Source organism: Podarcis vaucheri, assembly GCF_965113315.1.
Source record: "Podarcis vaucheri genome assembly, chromosome: 5".
Lineage (NCBI taxonomy): Eukaryota > Metazoa > Chordata > Lepidosauria > Squamata > Lacertidae > Podarcis > Podarcis vaucheri.
In genome coordinates, this window is record NC_138763.1 from 37,249,380 (window position 1) to 37,274,016 (window position 24,637).

Here is a 24,637-nt window from a genome sequence, read left to right on the forward strand (position 1 = left end):
TTCTGTTTTTTGTTCAAAAAGGATAGTGACAACAAGGCTGTTCAGATCTTCCTGCAGCCATTTCCTGAAGCTGCTGGTTCTCCCCCCCCCCCCAGGTATTTACACCTTCTGCACTGGAATACAAATAACTATTTCCCAACTTTCAGTCCAGCCAGTATATGAAAATGGGATATCACAGTAACCAACTTGGAAGTGCCAATCAAAGGTGGAAAATGCTTCAGCTGATTGTGGATGTGTGAAAACAAATGATACAGAAGAGGCATCAGAATGCACTGGTTGTTTCCAAATGGTCACAGATGGCAAGCTACTTGCATAGCTATATTCTGATGTTTGCAAGTCAGGATGCAAAATTAAAGCCCATTCCAATGGCCATTTGTGAACAAGCTTACAAATCACTATGCAAACTGCCAAAGAACCCTTGGTTTACCCAGAGTTGCCCCACCTCTTCCTTGACCTCAGTATCTGCCAAGACCCCTATCAAATTTTTGTTTTGGTGGGGTTGTTTGTTGGAGACATTGCTTATTTTGGAGGGAGGTGTTCCTGCTTTTTTGTTAGTGTTTTATTTACTTTGAGGAGTCTTGGATATTTTGCCTATTTTTTGGAGATTGGATGTGTGTTCAAAGGTCACCAGTATTTATTCTGTTAAATGGATATTTTGTGGTGCCCATGACAGATTTCTAAATTTGCTCCTGGCCCCTAACAGGTTGAGGACTTTTTTAATGCATTCAGCTGTATCTCAGTTAAAGAATATGCAGTAGCAATATATAAACAGATAATTTAAAACTCTATAAAGCAATCAGTAACAGAAAATTATTCAGCACCTTTAAACAAAAGCCCAGCATGACCACAAATCACAATAAAATAGTAGAAATCAGAACCACAAATTTCTACAGCCTGGTTAGTCATTATGTAAAACAACAGTTAACAATTTCATTTAAAAGAGCTGCTTACGGACTTGTAGGGATACGGCCTGTCCAATCTCACTTGAAAGAGAATTCCACACATATCCTTTTTAAAGAAGCATGTTTGTCTTTAAAGCTGTAAATGTCAACTCGCACATCTCTGAGTCATTATATAATTTGAACGGTTATGAGTTCTGCTGTTATTCAAAGCGGAGAAAAGCCTCTCCTTTAAAATGGCTTGGTCCTTGCCCTTACTCAATATCAGTGTTCAGTTTCTTCTTCATCATCATCATAACCAAGTGCAGATTCTGCCTCATTTTCAGTTTCATCTTCCCCTTTGTCTTCTCTTGGGATGCCATCTCCTACTTCCTCTTTGTTCACTCTGGAATCATGAGCAGAAAGCGTCACTAATGTTAATTTACCAAACTGAGGTCATCTAACCCTAAACTCACATTTGGGAGTTCCACTGATTTCAAAGTGACTTACTTGGAAATAAGTATGCTTAGTGTGCCTATTGACCATTGCAAAAAATCCCTTTGTACTTCTTTTGTGCAATGCTCTCCCAGCCCTCATTTGACAAGAGAGTAAAGTAACATCTGGATAAGCCCTCTGGGGTTGCATTCTGGGGATCGCTCCTAAAGCCAAAATCACATATAGTCAAAACACATTGTGTGAAATGGCAGATGGGATTGCCAGAGTCTTGTTTCTTTCTCTCTCTCTTTTTGCCAAGCACTTTCTACCTCAAGGATCTCCTCTCCCCGTCCCCCATATTAACCAATCCAGACCCTGCAAAAAATTATCTTCTGAGGCCCTTCTCTGTGAGCCTTCTCTGTGAGAGGTCCAGAGGGTAGCAAGATAAGAATGGTCTTTTCTGTAGTGGCTTCCCACTTGTGGAATGCTCTCTCCAGTAACTAATAACCAATAACAACCCCCCCCCCCAGGGCTATGGCATTTTATTTAAAACACATAAAGGGTTTTATGATTAAGTGATATACAAATGCTGTCATATAAAGCAGTAAATCACTCAGCATCTACTAAAATAGCAGACAATGGTAATTGTAATGCATTGGTTCCTTCCAAACAGCCATAGGAATACATGGAGAATTCTGAATTGTCTCATTCATATATGATTATTTTAAATTAATGTACTTAACTGAATACATTTATATGCCACATTTCAGGGAGGAGGTTCCACACAAGGGAATAAACACAAATGTATAAATTAAAGAATGTGCAGTACCAATATGTAAAGCACCTTTAAACAAAAGCCCAATATGACCATAAATCACAATAGTAGAAATCAGCACCACAGATTTGCACAGCCCAGTTAGTCATTGTGTAAAACAACAGTTAACAAGGCCAGTTTACAGACTTGTGGGGATATTATGGCCTGTTAATCTCACTTGAAAGAGTGTTCCGCATGTATCCTCTTTAAAGAAGCATGTGTGTCTTTAAAGCTGCAAATGTCAACTCACACATCTGAGTCATTATATAGTTGGAATTGTTATGAATTTTGGTCCTCTCAATCAGTATCAGTGGTCAGATAAATAAAATTCCTTTGGAGTGTTGGATGGACTTCTCCCAAAGATCAGCTTCAGAGCGTAAGAGTACTTCTAGATCCGAGCATCCATCTGATGTCCAGGTTAAGCGGCCAGAAACATTCATGATTGGATCCTGTTCTATTGTCAACCCTCTTGAATTAATCTGTCTTTGTATAATGTTTATTATTATTGCCATAATTGCATCAGGATTTTATTTTTCTAACCTGCTTTGAGACCAGTGGTTGAAAAGCAGTATATAAGATGCCAAATAAATGAATCAAATCACACTTGATCCCTTGCACTATGTTGTGCTGAAGGACCAAATGGTCTGAATATGACTTCTTTTCCCCATGCATGAATACTGGCAAGACATACCAAAAGTCTACATTTGGTACAGAAGTTTGTAGGATAATGCTGGCCCAAATTATTTTACCATAAAATGTACCAATGCTTGGGTGTCTGGGAGTCCTTTCTGTGCTTGTATGAGAAGGTTTCCTTTCAGACAAGTTTTATACCCTGTGGTTCTCGCAGATAAATAATACCATGAAATGTGCCCTAAAAAACAAGAAGGATCCAAATGTGCCATTTGGAAAAAAATCACTATTTAAAGCCATGCATTTGTGGGATGGATAGGGATTAAAGATAGATTCCTGATCTGGCAAGCTTGAACAACATTAACTTTAGGAACTCGTGCACTAACCTGTGTTTCTTGGATAGAGGCTCAGTCTTGTTTTTAATGTGTGTGTATGTGCAAGAGAGAGATACTTGACAGAATCTACAGAACATGACTTCACAATGGCAGTTGGAGCTATTATTTACAGAATCAAGGAGTATGTTTCCATGGTACTAGATTATTCCATAGTTTCTCAGATGACAATATGAAATGCTGTAGAGAAATGGGATTTTGGTGAGTGCTAAAGACTAAAGAAGATTGATTTGGGTAGGTGGTTCTGGACATACTGCATCTCTGGATTTTTAACTATTTCATATTTGCAGATGTATTTATGGTGTGGTGGCAAACACATCACATACTTCATGAATGCAGCATACTGCCCCAGCATCCTAGTTATCACGGGGGATGTGAAAATTGATAAATTTATCTCACCAGTGTTTTTTACATGTCTACAGTAAAACCTTAGAGGCAGGAATTGGAAGGCAGGGATTAATTTAATGACCAGATATAAGGTCTCATAATTCATACAGAAGTATATCAGCACTGTGTGTTTTCCCACAATTAAGAATTTACATACATTAAATGGATCTTAAAAGTAACTAGGACTATAAGGAAGCACTCTTAAATACATGCAACATTTGATACAAATATGCAAAAAGATATACAGTACTTTAAACCTATTACATGACTTCTTCATATACCTGAAAGATAGATATATTCTGTGGCAATAACAAAGACTACAGTACATGGGTTGGTCCAGCAAGGCTTTTGTAAGGCTTTGCCTGCAACAAAGCACCACATTTTACAACTAAATGAAAAATAAAATAATTACACACTTTTGTAACTTCCAGAATTAAAGCTTCTCAGTATCCAAAACCTGTTTTTAAAGTACAGTGGTGCCCCGCAAGACGAATGCCTCGCAATACAAAAAACTCGCTAGACGAAAGTTTTTTCCGTTCGCGATTTGCCTCGCAAGACGAATTTCCCCTATGGGCTTGCTTCGCAAGACGAAAACGTCTCGCGACTTTTTTTCTTTGACTAAAAACAAAGACATGTTTTGTTTATAAAGTTAATTTATTTTCCCTTAAATTTTTGAACTGCTCTTTACAGTATGTGTGACTTTAAAGAGCAGTTAATAAACTGTTGTTGTACCAAATTTGGCTTTGTTTGGACTTTTTTTGACCATAGGAACACATTAATTGATTTTCAATGCATTCCTATGGGATTTCGTGCTTCGCAAGACGAAAAATTCGCTAGACGACAAAAATTGCGGAACGAATTAATTTCGTCTTGCGGGGCACCACTTGTATAGACACGCACAGGCAGAGCCTACAGCCAGTACAGTACCCTCAGCTGCACTGCACAGAGGGGTGGCCCTACCATTAGTCAAAGTGTGATAGCTGCTTTGGTGAGACGTGGAAAGGCAACAAATTATTGCAAAATTTATTATTAATGTACTTTTGCTACAAGGGAGGGATGGAAGTGCTTGTTAGGTTTTCTGCCTCAGGTCCCAAAATAACTTGTCTGGCCTTAATGGGTACTATGCACCTTGACTTGGTGGGGGAATATTTGCTTCTCAGCCTCAGGCAACAAACTATATTGAGCCAACACTGGCTGCAGGCTAGGCTTAGAACTGGAGAGCAGGGAGCAGCTGGCTAGTTGCAGAACACCCTTCTGCAACTGTAGATTCGTACAAGTCCACCTTCTAGATTTGAATTTCCTCCTCACTTATTGATCTCTCACGGATGAAGGACCGGAAGATGTTTGCAGAGATGCCAGCAGATTGTTGTCCATGTTTTCATGAGTCTTACAAAGGTGAGATAGGAGACCCACCAGTGGACCAGTGTCTTGCTTCGGTAATGGATGGGATGAGAGCCAACAAACTGAAACTCAATCCAGATAAGACTGAGGTACTGTTGGTGGGTGGTTCCCTGGACCAGATGGGTGGGAGCTTGCCTGCTCTTGATGGAGTTGCACTCCCTCTGAAGGAGCAGGTTTGTAGCAGATCATTTGCTGTCACAGGTGGCCTCAGTGGCCTGGAATGCTTTCCATCAGCTTTGGCTGGTGGCCCAGCTATGCCCCGTCTGGACAGAGATAGCCTAACTACTATTGTCCACGCTCTGGTAACCTCAAGGTTAGATTACTGCAATGTGTTATACGTAGGGCTGCCTGTGAAGATGGTTTGGAAACTTCAGCTAATGCAGAATTCTGTGGCCAGGTTGCTCACCAGAGCAAGACAGTTTGAGCATATTACACTGATTCTGGTCCAACTGCACTGGCTACCAGTACGTTTCTGGGCCCAATTCAAAGTGCTGGTTTTGACCTATAAAGCCTTAAACGGCTCCGGACCACGATACCTCAAGGACCGCATCTCCATATGAACCTACCTAGACACTGAGATCATCTTCTGAGCCCCTTCTTCGTGTGCCTCCTCTTCGAGAGGTCCGGAGGGTGGCAACACAAGAACAGACCTTCTCTGCAGTGGCTCCCTGTCTGTGGAATGCTCTCCCCTTCATTATACACCTTTAGGCACCAGTCAAAAACATTTTTATATATTTTCTGCTTTACAGAATGAAAAATGGAAAGAGAAGAAGGGAAGTCACTGATACTTTAAGGATGTAAAATGAGTATTTGAAATTGCAAAATTGTTCCATTTTAACCAGTTCTTTGGTTGATTCGATTGACATCCTAGGCCCTTTTAAAATGTGGGGTTTTTGGGGGGGTATTGGGTGGTTGTTTTTATTCTGATTATGTGTTTTGTGGTTTTATATTTTGATTTTATTCTGTGAACCGCCCTGAGACCTTCAGGTATAGGGTGATATATAAATTCAATAAATAAATAAAATAAAAAATATTTCAGAAGAACCTTGCATCTCCCTCAGGCACAGGCTTCCCTGTTCTGCTGAGACACAGAGACTCATAATCTTTCACCTAGTTGTTATAGTATGTGAATATATTATTCCTTCCCCTTAATTGTTACAGAGCACTATATACATAAAATAACACTACTGTGGACATTCACTTCTTATATAAAAAACAGTGGATAGAAAATTGGACCCTCATTCCTAATGATGGAATTGCCGTCTGGTGATTTCCACCAGGTTACAATTACAAGTTGTCATTTTGTGTGTGCTCTTCTTGTTGTTAAAGCAATTATCACAACAGCCAGAAATAAAAATAAGCCATTAACAACAACAGATAGGAATTTTGATCACAGGAAACTTAAAGTGAAGTCCATTCAGGCAGGAAAGCTTGTGATCCCACAGTAATGTTTTCAACTCTGGTTCTTCACCATTTTCTTGATGCTAGACAAGAGTTGTGACATAGCAGAAATCCGCTGTGTGTCTTTGATATGGTACATCTGAAACTGAATAAAATAGAGATGTTAAGTGAAACAATGTAAACATTCTGAACTGTAGACACTTTGGCACAATGGTAGGCAGACTTCAGGCATAAAGGATTTGCATTCGTATTTTGCTAAATCAATTTGTATCTATGGGTTGATTTATGAATGATTTGCAGTAGACTGGCAACGATTTCTGACTCCCAATAGTACAAAGACAGGAAAACAAAGTTACTTCCATTCCTCTTGCCCTAGAAGCATGCTACTGAAATGAAGGTTTTTATGTGGAATGTCTGTGAACTCTGTTCAGTTCCTGTACTCAAAAATAAAAATAAAATATTTCATACGAAGTGCATGTGTCTTCCAATATGCTCCATTTAGTTTTAGGTTCTCCGGGTTTTTGCTGCTTTAACAAAGAAAGCTGCCAGTAGCTTCTGAACTCAGATTAGTAACTTTGTACTGAATGATTACTACTACTACTAATGTTATTACTGTATTGGCCTGAATATAAGCCTCACCCCCCCCCCCAATTCTGACTGTGAAAAGTTAAAGTGCAGCTTAAATTCGTAATCTTACAAAGACTGGCTTTTACGATATCGCTGCTGAAATAGACAAACTGTAAAATGGAACGGGTGGACTGCGGATTTTTAAAGGAGCGGCTTATATTTGGGTATTGTCTCCCCCCCCCCCCTTGAATTTTAAAGGTGCAGCTTATATTCAGTTGCGGCTTATATTCAGGCCAATATGGTATTCATTTCATTTCTATACTGCTTTATATTTTTAAGGAAAATATTTGTCTCCACTACTTGTCCCCAGAGCTCACAAAGATGCTTTTACCCCATATGTGTTTGTGAGTTAGACATGGGCCAAGAAGACTACAGAACAGCTTGTGACATTCATTCCCCGCTCATCCGTTCTCCAGTACAGAGTTATTCCCTTCTGAAGGTGCTTTGCCAATGTAAAGGGGGTGTTGTGTTCATTGTGTATAGTCAGCTCACTGTAACATGTAATTTACCCGTGTCAGACCTGTGAGTGGAGAGTATAAAACAGATACCTATTAAAAATATCAAAGAACCTTGTGGTGGCTTAAAGGCTAACAAATTTATTATGGTATAAATTTAAGTCATGATAGCTTTTTTTAAAAAAAGGTTTCTTTCTGCTTTTTCAAACTAAGGAGAGCGAAACAGCCTTCATGCAATAGCCTTGGGGAAAGGCTGCCTGCTGAGGCATGAAAGGGCTGTTAGTTTAAATCTGACTTTTAATTGTGTATGTTTTCTCTTCAGTCCCATATATCAATAAGAGACACCCTCTTAGCTCTTCCCTGAAGCCTCAGGAGCAAGCTTGAATTACAGGTCCCAGGACGAAGCTAAACCAAGTTAATTAAGTCAGAGAGATATTTTAATAATTCGAATCAAAAAGTGTTATCAAGGCGTTGTGCGCCTTTGGCTTCCAAGTTTTGACATGGGTTTGTTTTTCATAGTATTTTTAATGTATTAAAAAAAACTTTAACCACATTGCTAGTCAAAGCTTGCAAAATTGAGATTGTGAAAATTATCAGAATCAAACAGTATTGATTCAAGGCTCAGTCATTATCACAGGGTTTGTTGTAACTTCGGGTGGTAGTAAGCGCTGGAGTAGAGTATCTCAACATGAGCATGTCATCATATTTGAAATGAATCATGCCCTTACTTGTGTGACTTATAACCAGCCATTTGAACTAGCGCCATAAATGTTTTTGATTTTCCCAGGCTTTTACTCTTTTTTATTTGTGTGTTTTATCTTGTAAAACACTGATGAGAACCATATAAACCTTTTAAAACAAATAAACTAAAAAATCTGAATCACCCTTCAGTGCAGCGGGGTGAAGAACCTGCGGCCCTCCAGATGTTCATAGAATCGTAGAATTATAGAGCTGGAAGAGACCCCAAGGGCCATCTAGTCCAGTGTTTCCCAACCTTGGGCCTCCAGCTGTTTTTGGACTACAACTCCCATCATCCCTAGCTAGCAGGACCAGTGGTTAGGGATGATGGGAATTGTAGTTCAAAAACAGCTGGAGGCCCAAGGTTGGGAAACACTGATCTAGTCCAACCCCCTGCAACGCAGGAATGTTGCTGGCAGCCAACATAGCCACTGGCCAGGGATCATGGGAATTGTAGTCTAACGACATCTTGGAGGCCATAGGTTCCCCATCCCTTTGTTAGTGGTTGGTATTTGGAGTGTAAGAGTAAGCATGAAGGTTTCATAGACCAGAAGACAACCTCTCTGGTTCTACAAGCCTGTGTTTGTGAGTATATTACCTTATTAAGCAGCATATCAAAGAAGGCAGTGCTCCAGTAGGCTTTATCCTCAGCTGGGAGGTGAAGTAATGCTTTGAGACCATTGTCCATCTGCTGGTGTGTTTTGCCTTCCCTTACAAAATTGAACTTCAGGAAATGCTCAGGTTCGATAGCAAAACTCTCCACTTTGGGATACAAAGAACTCAATTCCAAGACATCATCACCCTGGAACATATTTTGCTCTGGATACAGGAAATGGGGGAGGTGTTTGGTCACTAAGCAACAAAGCAAGATCACCAGAAGACGATACACGGACCCTTCCAGATCCATCCAGTCTTCAGGGGAAGGGAAAAAGTGAGTGGCCCAGAGCAACACCATCTAGGAGGAAGTATTAACAGTTAGCAAAAGGTCAAAGGCAAAGGCAATGCGGGAGGGGGTGTGTGGAATGAAAATCAGCCTTTGGGTCATCATCATCATTTCATCATTTTTAATTTGTATACTGTCTTTCTATCTTACAATACTCAAGGCAGTTTACAAGCTGAAGAAACAAAAAATGTACATCTTATAACAATCGAATGCAATACAAAAATGTGATAATAAAACAAAACTTTAAAATAATCAACCTACATCAAAAAAGTAACATTCAACAATCATTAGAATAGAATAAAATAATAATATCAACATATAAAGTCATTTACCAGAAAGAAAGGTGGCAGTCTTAGAGGGTGGACCTGTGCTTTCTTTTCTTTTTTTTATTTATAAGATATTTATTAAGATTTTTTAAAAAAACTTTCTTTTTCTTTTTAACCATAAATTGTGTACTGCCTAGATATACTTTTATTAAAAATACAGATTATAGGTGCTTCAATAAATATGTGTTGTCACATGTAAGAGATGAAGGGAGGCTGGTTGGATTGTTTAAGCCACAACCTTTGACTTCTGTGCATCATTTAAAGTGCTGCTAACTATAATGGCTTGAATAATATCTATTCCAATTAAACTTTTTATTGCACTAGCCATAGGCCATGGCATTCAGAAGGAGAACAACAACAAAAAAACAGTAACCATAAAAATCATCAGGCACCACACATACAATAAAACCACGGTCACGGCTACTAAAATTATTTGTTGCATTAAATAGAATAGAGTAGCAGAAGATTCTCAGGAAAGATGTGCCAAATTAAATAGAATAATATCTCAGAACCAAGTAAACTATATTTCTGGCCTCCCAAATTTGTTTCTCATGCAAAGGGTTATGATTATATTTACTCAATTCATTTCTATACCGCTTTATATTTTTAATTTTAAAAAATCAAAGCAGTTTACAACACATTAAAACATCAGCTAAAACAACCCAGAACAAAGCATTACTGAAGAAAGCCAAATATACAGTATACATTGAAAGCAACAGGAAATCAAAATATTACCTTTTGTTTCAAAAATCAAATCAAAATATTACCTTTTATTTCAAAATAAAACAATACAAAGGAGATCAACCACAGAATGCACATTTAACTTAGCAAAGCTACGGTAACTAAAAAACATTATCTTAGCCATTTCAAAAGAAAACATTATTAAAGGAAGTCAAATGTGAAATGCAATTTAAAATAGCATAATTAACAAGAGAATAAAATATTGCCTTAAGTACAGAACACCGATTGCCCAAATCTATCAAGTAAGTTCAGGAATTCCCTGTTCAGGTGCCCTTAACATTTTTGTCATTGTCCTCTGAGTGACTGTTCTGCCTCTGCTTCCTTATTGCCCTCAACCTATGGCAAGAGCGTCATGCAGGAGGCACCATGTGTATGTGCTCTAAGTACTGTAGCTGCCATCTTGGCCCTTTCTTCACCCCTAGAATAAGCTGGCAGGGTTAGGGTTTGCTTATTCAGTACAAAATTTATCCCAATTTAGTCAGCCCTAAATTACACTCAAATTGGTGGCCTAGCTGAGCTGGAACTTTGTCCTTGTTGCTTGGGAAGTGTGTTGCTGCATTAATGTTTCCTAGGCACTTATTCTAATGATTAAGAGACGCACAAACAGCTTTTTATCAAACCAAAGCAACTCATGTAGTTAAGGCCAATCAGGTAAGCTTTGTAAACTCAAGACAATTAAATACACAATTTGCAAACAAAGCTGAACAAAAACAAGCTAAAATGTGTTTGTTCTGAAATTGGCCTGGTTCCTAGAACAATCTTGCATCTAGCTACAATAAAAAGTGCAACAACTCTGAGAAGATGCCCGTAAGCCACATGGCATGTATCCAGGATTTTGTAAAACATGTTCTGCCGCTTTGTGTTCTCTATCCTGAAGTGGTGAGAGATGAAGCACGTCCCAAAAAATGAAATGCAAACTAAACAGCAACCTAGGTGTCCTGCTATCGCCATGTTGCAGCGCTGTAAAAGCATCAAGTCTGAAGTTGCTTGCAACAATATAGAAAATGTGCTGCACAGCCTAAACTCAGCACGTGGAACCTAACACTGGTGCTTCAGAACGATAAAACTAAAGTTCTCAAAGTGTGAAGTCAGCTAATAATGACTTAAGCAGTACCCCAGTTCACCCTTCATACAATCTCCCAGTCAAATCATGTGAAGCAGAAAGATGTTGCTCCCACCATTATTTTTTTTTTATTATTATTATTATTATTATTATTATTATTATTATTATTATTATTAATTTATACCTCGCCTATCTGGCTGAGTTTCCCAGCCACTCTGGGCGGCTCCCAATTGAGTGTTAAAAACAATACAGCATTAAATATTAAAAACTTCCCTAAACAGGGCTGCCTTCAGATGTCTTTTAAAAATAAGATAGCTGCTTATTTCCTTGACATCTGATGGGAGGGCGTTCCACAGGGCTGGCGCCACTACCGAGAAGGCCCTCTGCCTGGTTCCCTGTAACCTCACCTCTTACACTGAGGGAACCGCCAGAAGGCCTTCGGCGCTGGATCTCCGTGTCTGGGCTGAACGATGGGGGTGGAGATGCTCCTTCACGTATACAGGACTGAGGCCATTTAGGGCTTTAAAGATCAGCACCAACACTTTGAATTGTGCTCGGAAACGTACTGAGAGCCAATGCAGATCTCTCAGGACTGGTTTTATGTGGTGCCGGCAGCCACCCCTAGTCACCAGCCTAGCTGCCGCATTCTAGATTAATGGCAGTTTCTGGGTCACCTTCAAAGGTAGCCCCACGTAGAGCACATTGCAGCAGTCCAAGCTGGATATAACTAGAGCATGCACCACTCTGGCGAGACAGTCCGCAAGCAGGTAGGATCTCAGCCTGCGTACCAGGTGGAGCTGGTAGACAGCTGTCCTGGACACAGAATTAACCTGAGCCTCCATGGATAGCTGTGAGTCCAAAATGACTCCCAGGCTGCACACCTGGTCCTTCAAGCTGGAAGTCCTCCACACAAGCCTGCCCCCTTTCCCCCAAAAACAGTACTTCTGTCTTGTCAGGATTCAACCTCAATATTTTTCTTTCTCAAAAAGGAGCTATGGGGAGAAGGGGCACAATTTGGAGCAGAACTACGGTACATGGGGAAAGGAGATTTAACCCTTAGCTCCATGCCTGATATACATTTTCCACCAAAGCAGGTATTCACAATGGAAAGGAAAATATAGACCTATGTTTTGTGCTCCATGACTAACAGCAGCTTGGAGGGGGTAGGGTTGGGATCTGCACCGAAGAACCATCAGAAGAGCTTTAGAAAAACCCGAAATCCACCCCACCTGACCCCAACCATGCTTTGTAGAAACGCCCACATCATGTCTACTTTGGCCTTCATTGTAACAACAAGAATAACAAAATGTGTCCATGGCATTTGGGATTAAGCAAAACAAAGGAGAAGGGAAGAGAGATCCTATATTCATTAGGAAAACATCTGAGAATGGCTACCACATCAAGTTTCATAACACTTTCCCATTTTTAAATATTTAACCTGTTTGCCTTCACATTAGGGTCACTATTTGCAGACTGGGAGTCAATCACATCCCAGAAAATTCAGGTTGATTAATTAAAGTGAATTTGGAACTCTTGTGCAACAAAACCTGCTTCCCCTCCAAAATGTGACTTTTAACTAAGGAAAACTTTTGAAAAATGCACTGGAATGTATAGGGTAACAATTACTTGATCCAACATCATATAACACTCCCACAAACAAATCAGAATTAATGCTTAATAGCCAATATTGCATAACCTCCCCGCAAACTGAATACTCAATAGCAGATATTCTGAAAGTGATGTAGACCCCCCTTATTCCCAATTTGCCAATCGGGTACAGGGCTGAGAGGCCAAAATCAAATGTATTTTAATACATGTGGGTAATTGACAAATCTCTGCTTTGCTGCAGCTCATTCATATGAGCCACTGTGCAGAGAGAGCAACCAACAGGTTTGCACATAAAAGGTCACAGCATCCTTCCCACTGTGTCTCTGGACCAGTGCTTCCCCACCTTCACCTTCTTAGATGGCACACATATGCTGCCCTATGGGCTTTTCCACCTCTGCAGGAAACAGCATCAGAGAAGGGGTAGCAATCATTACATACTATATTATAGGCTGTTTACAGATTCGGGTGTTAAAAACAGCAGCAGAACCCTGCCCTGGTACTTCTTAGTACTGGGTGTGGGGATTTTAAAATAACAAATGAGGCAGAGCTGCTTGTTTTCCCTGCATACTTGCCAGGGAGCATACGCTGCTGTTCTGCCTACCATTGCGCAAGCAACAGCTTGCTCCAAGGCAAATAAGCCACATCAAAAGGACTGAGATTAACAGCCCAGAAAAACCTACCTTCAAGTGGTGAAATGCAAGCCCATATTTCTTGCCTTCCTCTCTCCAGTTCTCATGGGCGACTTGATCAAGGAGGCGGAGGCTGTCCAAACGATACCCCTTTAGGGTGCTCACAATCTGAATGAGTTTCAGAATGGGACGGTTGGTGGAATATCTAACAAGAGAAACACATGGTTAGAAGTTGAAATATTTGAGGATTTCAGGGTAGAATTGACTACAGAGGGGAACCAATACACCAGAGGGAAACGCATGAAACTCACATTGTCATCCATGAAGTAGATTGTGTCAACAGATTAATATCCCAAGCTGAGCCCCCTCTGAGGAGAGGACTACACTGAAGCTACTATTAGGCCAATAGAGGTGGTGATCTGGTCACTGCCAACTTTCATTTTTCCCCCTAAGGAAGGACACAGCGATTCCAAGCACAGCAAATAAGCATAACGTGCAAAGCATCAGAAGAGAGCTCAGCTACACAGACATATACAAGTCCCCCCAAATCCCCATATTCTTGAGTACACAGATTTGTCGAAAGGCAAGATTATCTATCACCTTTGGCAGTCAAGTCATGATAGACAGAGCTATCATGCATTTGCTAATGTCTCTGTGGCATACAACATACTCAGAGTCCTATATGTACGTATAGGCACAGTAATGCAGGAACAATATCCCTCAATTATGAGGGATAACATTTGTGCATTATTAGGGAAATATACATATGATTCTGTGAATGTATATGCTGTATAGACATAGTAAGCAGGGGTTGGGTCAGAACAATTCAATACCATTTCCCCATCACATGTTGACTTTTCCCAGTGTTACAACCCTGTATGCTATTTTGGTTTTAGGAATGCAGATGTTTGAGCCACTCCTTTATCTGCAAATTCCTTCAAAGATGTAACATGTAAATCAGTCGCAAGTGTGATGGCCAAACCCATAACTCTCCTTCATACTGCAATCATGTTCCTCACAGATGTGTGGTCTGGATTTTGGGCATGGCTATCCCGCCCACAGTCTTTCAAGTTTGTTCAGGCAAAATAGCTCTTCTGCTTTGCCTCTAACCTCTGTGGGAGATGCATCTCTTTCATGAACTGTGGAGAAATACTTATTTGTGACATAAAGTTTGAAGGCGCCCAACACTAACAGCATAATTAATCTTAAATTCAACTGCCAAAAAAAAGGGAAAGGCTTCAAAACTTGCTGCTCAAGGGTCGATGAGGGGCAAAATGTTCAGTTCTCATATTTGCACACATTGATTAAGTGAATGTATGCAAAATTAATTTGGGATTTGGTTTACCACCATGACAGAACTAAAAGATGGAGAAAGATGCTTTCAAACTGACCCCTTCCTACTGTGTAACCTTCCCATTGAATTGCTTCCAGCTAGATCTTTATACTGTAATTAACTATTCTCAACACGTCTCCTGGGTCAGTTGTTGACTTCAGCCAAGACAACTCTTCTTCTTCCTCCATCTACTCCTTCCATATTGGTCAATAGGGGACCTTATCATTAAGAAACAGCTATTTTGTATTCTAAGAAAACAGGCAGTGAGAGCAGGCTAGAAGAGAGAATGACCCTGACAAAGGCAGATTACACTGATCTGTCTCATTCTCATATTAGTTGAACTGACTTGGGGGTTATTCACACTTAACTTTCCTCCACTCTTTCTGGCATAGTTCATGCTGAAAAGCTCCATGTCTGAGTGTGTAAAAGCTCTCCCTGCAAAACCTGAGCTTTTCTTGCAAAACTCACTCTTTAAAGCTCGATCAGAGCAAACAGTAATCCGTGGGAAATCCAAATTGACGTTTGCTCCAACTGACTGCTAAAGAGCGGATTTTCATGGTGAAAACTCAGGGCAAAAAACCCCAGATAAACTGCTTGGACATGGAGCTTCTAAGTGTGGACCTGTGTCTGGAAAGAGTAGGGCAAAACATAATTGTGAATAAGCCCTTATCTTCACAGGGACAAAACTGGTTGCAGGTCATCCCAGGGTGGAAATAGCTTGTTTATGAGTTCATGACTTAGGGCATGTGGGAAGGCATACGAAAACATTCTAGAAACCTAGGGAAATTACCCGCAGTTAGTCAGGGCCAACTGCCCTCTGGACCACATTGATTATCAGAGGACCCAAACAACGAGGATTGCCTGTGCATCAACTGAAGACTCGCTAGCTCATCTCACTACCAGTTTATGGTACTCAGTAGCATAAATCCAATTTTAGCTGCATAAATGCACCTAGAACCATTTTTCAAATGCTCTGTCCCTAGAGCAGGGGTCAGCAACCTTTTTCAGCCGTAGGCCAGTCCACGGTCCCTCAGACCATGTGGTGGGCCGGACTATATTTTTTTGGGGGGGGGGGAAATGAACGAATTCCTATGCCCCACAAATTACCCAGAGATGCATTTTAAATAAAAGGGCACATTCTACTCATGTAAAAACACACGGATTCCTGGACCGTCCGCAGGCCGGATTGAGAAGGCGATTAGGCCGCCTCCAGCCCACGGGCCCTAGGTTGCCTACCCCTGCCCTAGAGCATAGATGAAGGCAAATAAATACGCACAAAAGGGATCCATTTATAATTTATAATGAAATATACAGGACTTTCTTGTAGTCCAGGGGTGGGGAACCTGTGGCCCACAGAGAAATCGATATTTTATACCTATACTATATTTTATACCTTTCCACGCAGAAATTATTAGCTTCACAGTCCCGTGTGAAAAGCACAGCAATTAAGAATTTAAAATAACATCTGCTTCCTTTCTTAAAATACTCATGATCTACGCAGGCTGGCCTCCTCCTCGCTTCCCACCCTTCAAAGATTTTAGGAGGTGATAATGCTGGTGAATCTCATGCCTGAACAAGTTACCTAGGAAAGCTGCAGAGCCATCATCTCTGACAACTTTAAAGTAGAGGCTATCAAACATAGTGCACTGACTCTGTGACATTGTTTGGTCCAATATTCCTTGAGTCATCATCTGACATAAAATGTTCCTGCAGAAATATGGAGCCAATTAATTATCGCTCTCATACTCTATTCTAAGACAGGATAAGCTACACTGAAAGCATCCTGGCATATATGTATCCAATGTATATAATTAGGAGATAGGATGTAGCTTGCATTTCATGATGAAGCAGACCCAGAAGGGATAAGCATTTCCCTACAAATAGAAAAAAATCTTGCATTTTGCCAAAACTCCATGCTGCAGTATTTTAAAAAATTACAAGTTGCTAAGAATGTTCATTAGTCTGTAATGCATTGGTTGTGGATGTCATAGTGCGCGCACACACAGTTCTCCAATTAAATATACACCAATACAGCTTTTTAATTCAGTTTTGTAAACACCGGAAATGCAAAAATGGATTTTGCTTCATTGGTGAAAATGGCCTAATGCTGAATTGGCCAATATATTACCTAAATGGCTGTTTAAAGTCACTTGTTTAGTAGTTTTCATCCTTTTGCTGTTTTACTTTTTTTTGTTGCATCTGTCATTGCTTTTAGCTTGAATCATGCCCAAGGCAGCCAAAAACAATGCTAGATACAAAAAGGGGCAATACACACCCACCCACACTCACACACAAAGATGGGATGTAAATATTTATAATAAAATAAAGAATGAATCCATTCCAAAGCAAAATCCACATTTTAGAATGAATATGCCTGAATATTTTGTTAGGCTAAGCTGGAGCCTGGACTGGAAAAAAGGTTTCACTCTAGATAGAACTGATTATAATGTTAATGGCAGTACTGACAAAATAACTTTTGTGTTTGTTGCCCTGCCTTGTCTTAGAACTCTTCAGATTCACAAAAAGAGAGGAAAATGATTGGTGGCGTTCATTTAATTCCTACCATAATAATGATGATGATGATGTTTGTAGACCTCATGACTGGAGAGAGGCACACAACAGTTTTGTGACAAAGGGGGTGTATGGAGTTCATTGGTCATTGTATATGATTTCTGAAGCGTGTAGAATTTTGACCCTTCACTCTCCTCTACGCAACTCAAGAGAAATCTAGTTACACAACATGCGTATCCTAGAGAAGACATGACAGCTGAGACACTCTAAAAGATGCTCCTTTCCCCTAAGGTAGCATTCATAGCAACAATACAGGATGGCACTTTACCTCCAGTGATAGTAACTGGCAGGGATGTAGTCAGCTTCCTGAGTGACTTTGCTCATGCTGCTTTGTGGGAAACCCTTTTCTCGCCAATTGTTGCTGAGTTTCAGAACATCCTGCTTTCTCCTTATTACAGGGACAACATTGAAGCAGATCATTTTCCATCCACTGGACACTAGCAAAGGCAGCTGCATGTCATCATCCTTCAGCCTCTCAGCACTGAGTTCACCTGGAGAGGATCAAGGGAATAAATGCAATTTGAGATATGCACGCCAGTGCCTCTTTTCCAGGCTCCCACCGTGGTCTTGTTTATTTTGGAAACAATACTCCCATCAGAAATAACAGAAAAGGAACCAATGTAGATCCTCTGTATAACTGTGAAGTGACACAATTAGCAACCTTCATCTAACCCCCCCCCAAAAAAAAAAAAAACCAGCAAAGCATTTTAAGGCCTATTGTGGAGAAGAATATTTGCTTGGGAGACGGTTTAGCAAAATTAAATTTAAGTTAAGCCACACTGGAATCAGCAGAACAACCTAGGACTAAACTGTTACTAGATTGTGCCCCATTGTATACATATAGCCAAAGGAGTATGCATATATAATCCCTATATGTTCCTAGCTACAAGGTTACTCCCCACCCCCTTCATTAAATCAGTGGCAATATTCTCACTCAGTCTTTTTAGAAATTAATTTACTACATTTGTATACCACTTTTCCCTCCAAAGAGCTCAAGGTGGTATACATGGTTCTGCCCTCCCAATTCTGTCTCCATAACAACTTTGTGAAGGAAAATTAGACTGAGAGACAGTGACTCGCCCAAGGTCATAATTCAACACTCTAACAACTACACATTCTTCTTCTTTGGCGATCACTCGTAGCCAAGTAGGATTCTCTTTCATGAACACGGTCTTAACTGTGAGTCTGTAAGTGTCAGGAACTGGGCAGAGGAGGAATGGTGGAGTCTGCCTCCCCATCCTGGTCCTTCCATGGAGGAAGAATACAGTATAGATTTACAACAGGGGTTTGAGGGAGGTCGCAGCTCAGAGGCAGATGAGGGGTAAAGTCGTGAAATCATGGGAGAGCCAGAGCAGTAGCTGGCTGACACATTGTCATTAGAAAGCATTCCATACCCTCCATCTCCCAGAACCTGGCGGGCCTTAAAAGTAGGAGAGCAAAGAGCCTGAAGACAGAGGGCACATAGCAGCACCTGTAGAGGAGATGAGGAGGATCACAAATGAGGAAGTGGGAGAGATGGAGAGGTGGAGATTCACTCAGGATAACGTCATTATCCAAGAGGCTGGTTTCTATAGCCTCTCTCTGTAAAGATTGAAATAAAAAAGGACTGTAAGAAAGTTTTCCTTGTCTTTATAATTTCCTGGGCAGCCAGCTGGGGGCCGCTGACAACATCCTGACAGTAAGTGACTGTGGAGGCCAGTTCTGGATCCACACATCCTTCCACAGTGGGGACATAGATTTCCGAGCAGAAGTTGATCATAGTGAGGGTTTGCCAAATGTGCCTTCCTCTTAGCACGTTTCTCCCTTTTGTCCTGAGTTTGAGCGTCCAAAGTTCATGACACCTTTGGTAAAGGCTGTTCTCCAATTGCAGCGCTCACAGGCCAGTGTTTCCCAAATGTCGGTATTTATATTACATTTTTAAAGATTTGCCTTGAGAGAATCTTTAAAGCTCTTTTGTTGACCACCAGCATTACGCTTTCCATTTTTAAGTTCGGAATAGAGTAGTTGCTTTGAAAGATGATCATCAGGCATCCGAACAACACGACCAGTCCAACAAAGTTGATACTGAAGAATCATTGCTTCGACCCTGGTGATATTTGCTTCTTCCAGTACACTGGCATTAGTTTGCCTCTCTTCCCAAGTGATATGTAAAATTTTTCAGAGACACCATTGATGGAATATTTCGAGGAGTTGGAGATGGCATTTATAAGTGGTCCATGTTTCACAACCATACAATAAGGTTGGAAGTACAATAGCTTTGTAAACAAGCATTTTGGTTTCCCTGCGAATGTCCCGGTCCTCAAACACTCTGAACCACTATACCACACTGGCTTTCAGTATGAGTTAGGGCCAAACCCCATGACTGAAATCATGATAGTTAATTTCTAAGAAATAGTGCTTGTCCAACTTCTCTAAACATTTAACATTCATTCAGTGATCTAAAAAACTGCATTTTGCACACGCACTTCTGAAGAAGCTACATCCTACCTCTTTTTTTGTAGCCAGTTTAGATTCCTAGACAAAAAAGACTGTATATTTGTTGTCTTCTGAAATCCCTTCTTTTAATTTTTTTCCAAAAACTGCACCTCAAAGAGTTCCTTATATCATAACCAAACAAATGCAATTAGAGGGGAGAAAATAAATTTGCATGATGTAAGATTAAGAGTTTAGGATTGGTTCTTGTTACCACTTGTCTCTCATTATTGCTGACAGGTTGCTAGGAAAGTTTGACTGACCTATTCATTTAGCATTATTGTGACAACTGCAAAGCTGTCCTCCTACAAGCTATTTGTGGAATAAATTGTAGGCACAAGCTGAATGTATGCTACATACAGAACATAGCATTCTGAATCTCTGGCATGCGGAATCCCTAAGAGCCAGAATTTCCAGATACTGCTGTTAGAAGCATAAAAAGAGTCACATTTTCCAAAACGTTAGGATGCCAAAACTTCCCACCATTCATACCAATGAACCAGGTTCCAGAAATAGTCCGGCACATCCGAATCTAAACTGCTGAGAAAGCCTCTCTATGTATAGGAATTCTGGAAGTGGAAAGATGGATTCAAAGCCATCAGGCCTCTGTGCCAGTTCTGCTCTTCCTCGCCTTAGTTCTGCAGTAAAGAAATGACCTTCATCTGTCTCTCTGTAGCAGGGATAATGGATATGGCCTAAATTTGGATTTCTGCTCATCTAGCTTGTGGTAAATTCCAGCAGATGTTTTAAGGTCACGTTCGGTTTTGTGATCATTTTGTTATTGTTTCATTTTCTGCATGGTTTGTTTTTATGTATGCTGCTTAGAAACGCTAATGATTAAATGGCATATAAATGTCTTAAACAAAAAATAAATAAAGAAAGAAACAATACCTCTAAGCTCCTTTCTGTGAAGCAAAACACCACTTTAAAGATAAGATTAGAAGAACCAAGTAAATGACTTGAAAAAAACATATAGGTATATATACGCCAGAGGTAGATAATGTATGGAAGCCTGGTGCAGCTTGCTTGCTTATTTATTTATTTAATTTATATACCGCCCTATACCCACAGGTCTCAGGGCGGTTCACAGAATAAAAACGAAATATAAACCACGAAATGCATTTTCAAAATAAAAACAACAACTCAATAACTCCCCTATAAAAAAACCCAAAACATTTTAAAAGGGTGTATCAACCAAAGGCTTGGTTAAAAAGCACATTTTTCTAGTCCTTCAAGGTCTCACCAAATCTGTCAGTGGCAGCAAAACATTTTTTCAAAACTTATTCAAAGCACTGCAGCATCCTGATGAGAATGTGAATCACACCTTCCTAATCACCAGATCAATAATTTAATGAGCAGGAAAGGGTGATGACCTCCTTCTCAACTGATATTCATGGGTGGGGTGTGTGTGTGTGTGTGTGTGTGTGTGTGCAGGTGCGTAGAATGACCATACCTACCCTCTGGCTACCACCCTGATTGTTGGTGTACAGAGGATTGGGGTAGGGTGAATATGGCCAGTAAGCCAAAATTGGGTTAGCCACAGCCCTGATACAAGAGAGGAGGCTCATTCTGGTCATCACCCACCTTACCCCAGATGGTAGGTAGCACCCAGAGAAAGGACTCTGAAAATAACTGCAGTACATGGGCAAGCTAATCTGTAAGCAGACATCTCTTTAAAAGTGTGTGCTGTTAGCAGTGGGGACATGGTCTGAACCCCCTATGGTATGGAACTCCTCCCAGGGAAGTTTACTTCGAACCTGTTTTCATGTCTTTTTGGCCACTGGTGAAGATTGCTTTCTTAGCCTTTTCCTAGCATGTTTCTGCTTTTATTGATGCCCCTATTTTGCTGATTGAGTAGCTGTTTTGTAGATTTTTTTAGTACACTTCTATTATTTATTTATTTTTGAAAATTTCATGGATTTTTTTTTTTACTGAAGTATGGTACAGAAAAATAATAAATAAGATCTAACGCTCCGGGGATGGAATTGTCAGGCAACCTGTGGGGTCTTAGCCCCAATCCAGTATATTTCAGTCTCCATTCATGAATACCCAGCTCCCCGATAAGCATAGTTTACTGTGCAATCCTATGCATGATTACTCAGAAGTTCCACAGAGTTCAATAGTACTTATTCTCATTGCCAAGAATGCATGGACAGAATTGCAGCCTAAATAACTTTTACAATGTCAAGCTACCTCTACTGGGTGTTCTGTGAAAATTCTCCTCTTGCAAGAAGTTATCTTGCTCCAGGCCAGCAAGTCTTCCCTCCTTGCCAAACCTGACTGAAAGGATCATGAAACCAGAGGTAGGAGGTTCGGAGATCCCTGAGGCTCTGAGTCAGGCCCTGAGAACCGGCAACCCCATGAAACCCTGATTCATTTTTCGGAATGGATTCTTTCCTAGTTTGACATAAGGCACCTGCAACGATGCGGTGAGGCACAACTGTCATGGGGTGTAACGGCATGCACAAAACAGACTGAAAAAACAACAAACAGATCAACAGAAAAATGCGCTTGTCAAAAAGCAAACAGAAACCAAGTGCAGGGCTTTCCTGGAACATGAAACAGGCCAGGGCTAGCGGGGTGTTTGTTTCCATGCAGCGAAGACAGGGCAAAGGGTACTGCAGAATAATATATTGTGAGCTTCACTGTCATTATGGCTGTGAATGAGTGGCTAGGGATATTAATCAAAGAATCATAATGGTCCTGATAATGACAGAAGGGGATTTTCCTGATGGCCTGGGAACCAGCCTTCAGCACATGACAACCCTTGGAGTTAGAGAAAGGGGCAGAGGTGCAGTCTGCAGTTTGATTTTTGGAAAAGAGAGAGTGGAGAGTTTCTAACTGGAACCAATGTGCAGACTGTCAGCAGGAAGAGGAGAAGCACACAAGTTTCTCCCCGGGAATCAGATGCACAGTTAGCTTACTGTAATTAGATCAGCTTGCTTCTACCATATTTAGTGACAAATAAAGCCATCACATTGTGCCATAGGCAAGAGGAAAACCATCAGGGCAGAAGTGCACTTAACTGGAACTGAAACAGGGGTTCAGCATGCACTCTGTACAGAAAGAAATTATCATGCCTACAGCTTTCCCTCCTTTCCATTACCATCATTGCACATTGGGGTGTGAGAGTGTGCAGTTTATTTAAACATTTATATGCCACCTTATATACTGTACAATTCAAGGTGTGTGAAAATGCCCTTCAAGTATAAACATATCCTGGCACTCGATCCCAGTCACACTGGGGTGATATTATGTATGTGTTCTAGCTTAAGAACATGCTCATCTGAGAGTGACCACCTATATATGGTCTCCTGTTGTATTATTCCTCCGAACTTCTCTCCTTTCCCTCTTGTTAAGTCTTACACTATGCAGGTTGACACAGAAGTTCCAAAGAATTAATTCCCAGCCCCTACTTGTCTGTCTTTTTCTTTCTGCCTGTCTCTTTTTCTCTCTCTTCCACACCCACCCACAGACACACCTTGTTTGTTTCCGTTTCAGACAAATACCTGGTTTGATAAGGGACTGGTGCTTGCAATGCACAATTGCAGCAATGATCAATTCTTTCAGGAGATGAAGGACCTTGCCTGGCACAATGTGGCCACTGGATTCAGTACCACCCACCGCACTGAATACATCTTCTTTGGTCCAGTTTTCAGGGTGAGCACCTTCCTTAGGTATTCCTACATAGCAAGATCCTGGCATCTGGTAGTTCCCACGAGTAACCTTCTCGGAGTCGCTCTGTTCACCTGAACACTCCTGCATCAAGAGGGCATCCGCATCGATACACAAGGGAACCTCCATGCTTACTTCATCCTCAGCAGCAGAGAGGGCAAATTCCAAGGCTTCCAGGTTTCTTGAATAATCCACTATAAACCTGGGGTCCATTGCATTGACTCTCTCCAGTACAATAAGCAGAATGTTCTCTGCTTTCTGGAAACACTCAACTCTCCGGCTTTCACGGGACAGAATCACCTGGAGATAGCTATTCCAGTGAACAACCTTTGCGGCCATGGCTGAAGCGTGGCACAGAAGAAACCCCTCCCGAAAGTTCCTCTGCTGTTTCTGGAGCAGACAAAAACATTGATGCAGCTGCACACACAAAGATATGCCTGCAGGTGGGAGGAGATAGGCAAGGCAAAGTGGGCTGGAGCAGGGAGGAGTAGCATATGAAGAGGAATTCCACTGAAGCGTGAATAAACCTTATGTTTTCCTGTTACATAGTTGATAGAGTGCCAAGCTATTTTAAAATAGTCATTGTGAAACTGGTACGTTCAGGTGAGCCAACTGAGACATCCGGTTGTCTGGCTACCTATTCTAATACCGCAGAATCATCCCACCCAGCAAGCCTGAAAAACTGGGCTAACTGGTATAAGTCCACATGGCTCATTGATATTAAAGTAGACCTAACCCACACCAGCTGGAGAAGTGACTCTATGAATTCGTGTGATTTAAACTCGGTACAATTTGAGGCTTGCAACCATTAACAAACCCTCACCAACATTTCGAATGAATGTGAAATGAAATTCATTTATAATACTGTAGATTAAAAAGCATGGGAGAATGTGTAAGTTTCCATCTCAGTTGCTAGTTATTCCAGTCTTCAGATCAGCTCGCCGCACCTCCACATCAGATTGCAATTTTAAAAATATAGATTATGAAAATTCGTATTTCTGAACGACTATTACACATTTTTGTATGCAATTGTGCCCAATATACGGTTTTTCAAAGAATGTTTCCCTAATATTTTCCCTAACGTAATACATTTCTGGATATCCTTTTCACAAGTATGT

At 40.7% G+C, this 24,637-nt stretch overlaps 2 protein-coding genes across 5 annotated transcripts in view; both read right to left on the bottom strand.

Annotated features, from left to right (window-relative positions):
- Positions 1 to 4,019, bottom strand: part of ANKMY1 (ankyrin repeat and MYND domain containing 1) — a 38,159-nt gene extending 34,140 nt beyond the window's left edge. For 2 of the 4 annotated variants that reach the window (XM_082221726.1, XM_082221725.1), the window contains exons 1-2: positions 3,144 to 4,019; positions 1,158 to 1,284 (exon numbers count right to left, since the gene is read on the bottom strand). In XM_082221726.1, the coding sequence (XP_082077852.1) occupies positions 1,158 to 1,261 (104 nt within the window). In that variant the 5' untranslated portion in view covers positions 1,262 to 1,284; positions 3,144 to 4,019. Of the gene's footprint in view, positions 1 to 955; positions 1,285 to 3,143 lie in introns of those variants that run through there. The other 2 variants (XM_082221729.1, XM_082221727.1) reach the window with 1 other exon arrangement.
- Positions 4,020 to 4,558: 539 nt separating this feature from the next.
- Positions 4,559 to 23,952, bottom strand: MAB21L4 (mab-21 like 4). The gene is made up of 5 exons (XM_082221866.1): positions 23,354 to 23,952; positions 17,641 to 17,863; positions 13,520 to 13,673; positions 8,757 to 9,113; positions 4,559 to 6,483 (listed from the first exon to the last, which is right to left on the bottom strand). The coding sequence occupies exons 1-5, from the start codon at positions 23,856 to 23,858 to the stop codon at positions 6,391 to 6,393; spliced, it is 1,332 nt and encodes a 443-aa protein (XP_082077992.1). The 5' UTR covers positions 23,859 to 23,952; the 3' UTR covers positions 4,559 to 6,390.
- Positions 23,953 to 24,637: the final 685 nt, after the last annotated feature.